Source organism: Pipistrellus hanaki (assembly GCF_964339955.1).
Source record: "Pipistrellus hanaki genome assembly, chromosome: 2".
NCBI classification, from domain to species: Eukaryota; Metazoa; Chordata; class Mammalia; order Chiroptera; family Vespertilionidae; genus Pipistrellus; species Pipistrellus hanaki.
This window is the reverse complement of record NC_140504.1, coordinates 178,541,628-178,548,992: the sequence shown is the minus strand read 5'-3', so window position 1 is coordinate 178,548,992 and position 7,365 is coordinate 178,541,628. Positions and strand designations below refer to the sequence as shown.

General features: G+C 48.1%; 1 protein-coding gene across 1 annotated transcript in view; it reads left to right on the top strand.

Moving 5' to 3' along the window:
* The first annotated feature begins 1,577 nt into the window (after positions 1-1,577).
* Positions 1,578-7,365, top strand: part of LOC311616523 (protein argonaute-4) — a 49,349-nt gene continuing 43,561 nt past the window's right edge. The window contains exon 1 of the mRNA XM_084871949.1: positions 1,578-1,761. Coding sequence (XP_084728075.1) covers positions 1,743-1,761 — 19 coding nt within the window. The 5' untranslated portion in view covers positions 1,578-1,742. The remainder of the gene's footprint in view (positions 1,762-7,365) is intronic.

The window sequence follows — 7,365 nt, the reverse complement described above, 5'->3', positions numbered from 1 at the left end:
ATAGGACCCCCAATTTTTTCATGCTTCACTGCCCTATCATATAATGCAGAGCCTGACATCCTTAACTCCCCTGAGCTTCCGTTTCCTCACTTTCCTTAATACTATCTGCCTTATAGGTGGCTACAAAGATTCAATGGCCTGTGAAGCCCATAATACAGTACCTGACCATGGTGTGCCCCTAACGTTTTTTATCATTACATACAAATATTATTTGCCCGTATGGCTACACATTGTGGATGCTCAAATGAATAGCTCACTACACATGTTATGGGCTGAATTGGGCCTCCCTCCAACCCCCAAAACCCACAGGTTGAAATCTTAATCCTCAGTACCTCAGAATGTGACTGTATTTGGAGATAAGGTCTTTAAAGAGGCAATTCTGTTAAAACAAAGAGGCAATTAAGTGAAGGTAGACCCTAATCCATTATGGGAGAGGGAGATACAAATATCAATGATTAGAAAGAATCTTTGGTCAGCTGCCTTCTGCATGCCCCCCCACTGAGGATCCAGCCTCAACCCCTCCCAGGAATAGAACCCTGAACTCTTTGTTCATAGGTGGATGTTCAATCACTGAGCTACACCTGCTGGGCACACTGCCTTTTTTAAACTAGTGGTCAGAGAGCTCCCCCATTTTGCTGACTAGGAACTGCTTGTTGACCTGTAGTCCTGTGTTCTCCAACTCAAAGTTCCAATTAAAAGCCCCAAAGAGGCTGGGCCTGCTGAGCTGACCATGACTCCCAAGGACCCTGCTCCTTTAGCTCTTGGCTGCTAAGGTGAAGTCATCAGCGAAAGCAAGACTTTTCTGTTTTGAGTGACTTGCTGACCAGGCGCTTGTCATGGGACCAATGAGAGAATGAATGCATCATTCATCATTCATCATGGTCCATTCCGTGGTGCTTCCTGGCTACACTTGGAGGGATGGGCAACTGGGCACGCGGTATTGGATGAAGAAACGGCGGGAAAGTGCTGCATCTGTGGTGACTGGTGTTCTCTGTCCCGGGACAGTGGAGAAGGGGGACACTGACAGAGGAAAAAGAAGTGGTCTGAGGTGGGAGGAGGGAGAGGTGCCCGGTGTGTGAATCTCAGGACACTTTCACGGGCAGAGCGGAGGCTGTGTCTGTGGACCAGCGGGGTCTGGAATCCTGATCTTTCGAGGACACTGTGGCAGCAGCGGCTCTGGGAGGATGGCACGCAGCCCCTCCAAGCCGTGTGCCCGGGATGGCCGTCCTGGGCTGGCAGGGCAGTTCGGGCGGGAGCGCGCACACAGGAACACGGCACGTCCTCGGGGCACTGCCCCCTCCAGCGCGCACGCCCGGTCCCAGCCACGCCTCCTGCCCCCGCGCAGGGCTCGGTGGACCCGGCCCCCCGGGCCGCGCACGCCCCCTCTGCGAGCCGGGACCCCGGACCCCGGACGGACGGACGGACGGCGCGCGCCCCGCGCCCCGCGCCCCTTCCCCACCCGCCGGGCGCGCGCAGGCTCCCGCGCCCGCTCTGGCTGGCGGCGGCGGCGGCGGCGGCGGCGGCGGGGATTGTTTTTGTTGTCGCTGAGGCCGGAAGAGCCGCGGGAGCCGGGTCCCTGTCTCCGGGCCGGGCGCCACTGCCGCAGCCCCCCGCCCAGCGCCCGCGTCCCCGCGGCGCCCCTCCTCAGCGCCAAGATTCCAGAGATCAACCGCTCCGCGGCGGCGGCGGGGCCCGGAGCGGGAGGCGCCGGGGACCGGGGCGAGGCGGCCCCCACCGCCGCCATGGAGGCGCTGGGACCAGGTGAGCGCGCCCGGGCCGGGCGGCTTAGGGCTCAGGACGGACGAGTGGGCGGGCGGGACCGTTGCTCTCAGTCGCCCCCGTCGGCTCGCGTGCACCCTCCCCGGGATCGGGTCGTCAGGCCCTGGGGAACGGACCGGTGCCCCATTGCACAAGGCGGAGGAAGCTGACCCGGGCCTCCGGGGGCGGGACGCGCCCCAGCTGGGAGAGAGGAGCCCCGATCTCTGATGTCTGAGGGCGGGAGGCCCAGAAAGGTGACCCGTGCCCTAGGTAGAGGGGAGACCTGACCCAACCTCAGGGAGGTGGTTGAGATGAGGCCAGTTTGGGCCTCCGAAGGGACGATTTGTGCCTGAACTCGGCGAAGACTTGGCCTGGACTGGACCGCGAAGGTCTCTCACCTTCTAGGGGTATTCTTGATTTAGGGCTGCAGTCCTATTTTGTTTTGCACTGGCAGAGGTCCAGATCCTTAGATAAGGAATACCCCATGCCCCGAAGGCCAAGGGGCAAAGTGCTCACCCTTTCTGGAAGTCCCTGAAGTCTCAGGGAATAAGGTCCTATGCCTCTACCTGTCAGCCTGTGTGACAGTCCCAGAGTGACTGACAGGCGAGTTAGCAGCCAGCCGCTCCAGCACAGGCTTTGATGCTGAATTCTCTTCTAACTGGGTTCTGAGTGGTAGCGAGGATCAAATGAAGGAGAAAGTGCTTTGGAAACTGTCATTTCCTATCACTGTGAATGGCTTCTGGCTTTCTCTCCCACTCTGCCCTAACCTGAGGAAGCGTTCCAGGATGTAACAAGTGGCCTACAGACTGCAGCCTGGTGCTCCCACCTCCACCCCCAACAGGTTTCTAATAACTTCGGCTAAGAAGGGCAGGGTGTAGGGGCTGTGATGGAATTAACTTTAATATCCAACTTTGTCTACATAGCGGACTTAGTTGTAGAGCTTTTCATTTTTTCTTTGGTGCATAGAATATTCACTTTACCGTTTGAGTTTGGAAACTTCGTAGGCTTTTGTTTTTTCCCCCTTAGAACTTGTTCACATCACTGAATGACTTAATTTTACCTTAATTAGCTGCTTAAACTATTTTTTTAAAGCCTTTATAATAAAATTTCACATGCCTTTTAAAAATAAATTGCTTTTGTAACATTAATATTATTTGGTAAACCTCAGAGTGAGTGTTATGCAGGGTTACTTCAGCTATCGCCTCTGGCTGAAGGCATGACCAAGCCTTCAGGAATGCAACAGCAACAGACTTCTGTTCGAATCCAATCTAGTAATTTAATAGTTGTATAACCTTGGGCAAGTTACTTAATTCCTTTGAACTTTTATTTCCTCGTCAATAAAATGAAGTAATAATAATAATGTGCTGCCAGATTGTTGTGAGACTGAAATGAGATAATGTATGTGAGAAGTCTTATTGTAGAAGAGACCAAGGCATTTGAGATACTTACAAATGTTCTGCCCTCCCTCCCCTGCTAGTAACTCATAATTGAAGCAACTATTGCATATATGAGCTGGTATTGAAAGAGACTATGTAATTGTGTGTACAAACTGAATTTCATGGAAAAGATCAACCTGTTGGTGGTAGGAACGTCCCAGGGATTTTTTGTTTGTTTGTTTGTTTGAATTTAGCTTTCAAAGCTTTAAGGACCTATCAGTAAGTTCACCCAGGATTATGGAAAATTAATTCTCACTGACCACATTTAGAAGATGCTCAAGAATAAGCCAAAATGGGAGAATCCAAGATGGCTGCTCGGGTAGGCAACTAGCCGCAGCCACACACAACAATTTTAATAAAATACAACTAAAATATAAAATGGACATTACCCAGAACTACAGGAAAGTCGACTGACTGGAAATCCTACAACAAGAAGCAAGGAGAAAACCAGAAGGAAGCACGGAGGAGCTGTAAAAGCCTAAGGTACGGAGACACGCGGCGCGCGCGGAGAGGACGGAGCCGGAGAGGAGGGAGGCCGAGTGCCTGGCGGGCGTTCCCAAGCGGGAAGGAGAGAAAACTCCGACTGTTCTGGGCCCCCGACTGCTCTGAACCCCAGTTCTGGGCCAGACCCCGGGGACTCAGGCTCAGCCATAGGGAGCTGGGCTGTAAAGCGGAACCCCGGGGTAGCGGAGAAAGGAGGTCCCGGAGGCGCACACACTGCCCCCAGAGAAGGGACGGTCGGCTGTGCCGCGGGATTGCCCTGACGGGAAGGAGACTGGGGCTCCAGACTGCTGTGAACGCCACCTCCAACTCCCCTTCCAACTGAACTGAACCCCAATACCGGGCTCATTGGGGGAGAGCATAGACTGTTTGGCAGCAGGCGGAAATCGAGGGCACCTTTCTCTCAGAGGCGCCGGCAGCGAGCACTGAAGGACCCGCATAGGGCGGGGCTGACGGAAGCCAAAGCTGCAGGCTCCACCCTGAAACCCCGTCCCATCTGTAACTGCGAAATGCGACAACAAAATAGATCACAAACGAAAGAAATGGAGGACAAAAAGCGTCTGGATATAGAGTTCAAATCTACGCTTATAAGGTTTTTCAAGAATTTCCTAGAAAAGATGGATAAGGCCTATGAGGATATGAAAAGAGATCAACTAGAATTAATAAGGAGTCAACAAGAAATGATAAGGGACCAACAAGAAATAAAGAATACATTGTCTGAAATAAAAAATATTCTACAGAGTCCTAAAAACAGAAGGGAAGATCGCAAGAATCAAGTCAAAGATTTGGAACATAAAGAGCCAGAAGACACTCCTCCACAGAAGCTAGAAGGCAAGAGAATCCAGAAAATTGAAGATAATGTAAGAAACCTCTGGGACAACTTAAAGCGAACCAACATCAGAATTATGGGGGTTCCAGAAGATGAGAGAGAGCAAGATATCGAAAACATACTGAAAGAAATAGTGACAGAAAACTTCCCCCACCTGGTGAAAGAATTTGACTTACAAGTCCAGGAAGCGCACAGAACTCCAAACAAAAGGAATCCAAAGAGGACCACACCGAGACACATCATTATTAAAATTCCAAGAGCAAAAGATAAAGAGAGAATATTAAAAGAAGCAAAAGCAAAGAAGGTAGTAACTTATAAAGGAGCACCTATACGATTGTCAGCTGACTTCTCAACAGAAACCATGCAGGCCAGAAGGGAATGGCAAGAAATATTCAAGGTGATGAATAGCAAGAACCTACAGCCAAAAATAAGCTACCCAGCAAAGCTATCACTCAGAATCGAAGGCCAGATAAAGAGCTTCACTAATAAAAAAAAGCTAAAGGAGTTCATCACCACCAAACCAGAATTATATGAATTGCTGAAGGGGGTTCTTTCAGAAGAGAAAGTAAACAAAGATAAAAATTATGAACAACAAATACGTAATTATCAACAAGTGAATCTAAAAACCAAGGAAATTAAAAAAATCTGATGAACAATATTAATTGTTGAATATAATAGAATCAGAGGTATGGAAGGGGAGTGAACCGACGATTCTTGGGGAAAAGGGGAGAGGGGGGCGTGGGAAGAGACTGAACATAAACTGTGCACCTATGGATGAGGACAATGGGGAGAGGGGAAAGGGCAGAGGGTGGGGTGGGAACCTGGTGGAGGAGAGCAATGGTGGGGTGGGGGGGAAGGAACATTTGTAATAATATGAAAAATAAAAACTTATTAAAAAAAAAAAAAAAAAAAAAAGAATAAGCCAAAATGTCACATAGATCTTTTCTGTTGACTGGAATATTTTCTTGTCGGTCCTCTAGCAAGCTCCTTTTTTGGTGGCACAGTATCTTGGAAACCAAAAAAATAACAAGAAGCTGCATGCCAAGCATAGAATCAGAGCAAAGGGAGTTGGTAGTCTTGTGGGATATTTCGCCCAGGTTGCTTTAGAACCTAGAGAAGCTTTCCTGCTTCTTTGTTAAAGCAAGCCGATCTAGAGCTCCGTGCCCTCCTCACTTCAGTAATCATTGGCGCCTTCTTAGTTTTGCTCTGCTCTGCCCTCACCCCTTTTTGGTTTCTGGCAATAATAACTTAGAAATATATTTAATTAGAATACCATTTGTTTTGATTATAGGAGTGATAACTTTTATTTTTACAGTGCTTCACAGTTTGGAAAGCGCTTTCATAGCTATTAGCTCATTTGATCCTCTGTGAGGTGGGCAAGGCAGGCATTATCCCCATTTGACAGATGAGAAAAGAGGTGCAAAGTGGTGAAATGATGATGAGTCTGGGTCATTTAAGGCTAACTTTATTCAATCTATGTTGTTATATTTGTTTCCTTTTTGGAAGGTGTAATTATCAGACTTGTCACCAAATGTTTGGGATGCCCCCAATATAAAGCCCAGGCACCTTTGAGCACTGTAATATTTATGCAGATACAATCTACTAACTAGGTACAATCTACTAACCTACATTTATTGAGCACTTACTATTATTATGAGACACTGTGTTAAGCCTCTGATGTATGTTATCTCACGGGATTCTCACAATAACCTTAAAAAAGATGCTATAGTTACCACATAGTCTCCATTTTATGGATAAAAATCTAAGGCACAGAGGCCCAAGGTCATGCAGGTAGGGAGTGATAAACAGAATTGAAACCCAGGCAGTTTAGTGCCAGAGTTATAGCCACTGTTTTTTCTTTATAAGTAGTTTGCTAACCTCAGAGAAACCAGCTTTTGGAGTGGAAAATTTTAGAATATAGTTTTCTAAATAAGTCTTCTAAACTCATTAAAAGAAATGATCAGTCACCTTCTGACTTTTCTTTCTTGCCAAAGAAAAGAAACATGCTATTTGGTTTTCTCCACTTCTTAATCCCTTTTCTTTCATTTCCTCTGCCTCTGTCCCTTTGGCATCAAGTAGTTTAGAGAGGCAAAAATACCATTGGGGAAGAAAAGGCGCTGGACCTGGATTCTAGTCACAATTTAAAATCAAAGTCATGCCAAAACCGGTTTGGCTCAGTGGATAGAACATCGGGCTGCGGACTGAAAGGTCCCAGGTTTGATTCTGGTCAAGGGAAAGTACCTTGGTTGCGGGCACATCCCCAGTAGGGGGTGTGCAAGAGGCAGCTGATTGATGATTCTCTCTCATCGATGTTTCTAACTCTCTATCCATCTCTCTTCCTCCCTATAAAAAATCAATAAAATATATTTTAAATAAATAAATAAATAAAATCAAAGTCATGCCCTGGCCAGTTTGACTCAGTGGATAAAGCGTCGGCCTGCAGACCCAAGGGTCCCAGGTTCGATCCCGGTCAAGGGCATGTACCTTGGTTGCGGGCACATACCCAGTACAGAGTGAGCGGGAGGCAGCTGATCAATGTTTCTATCTCAGCCTAGCCTAGCTAAGTCAAGCCTAGCTAAGCCTAGCCTACCTAAGCCTAGCCTAGATAAGCCTAAGCCTAAGCCTAGTTAAGCCTAAGGCTAGTTAAGCCTAAGCCTAGTTAAGCCTAAGCATGGTTAAACCTAAGTCTAGTTAAGCCTAGCCTAGCTAAGCCTAGCCTAGCTAAGCCAAGCCTAGCTAAGCTAAGCCTAGCTAAGCCTAGCCTAGTTAATCCTAGCCTAGCTAAGCCTAGCCTAGCTAAACCAAGCCTAGCTAAGCCTAGCCTAGTTAAGCTTAGCCTAG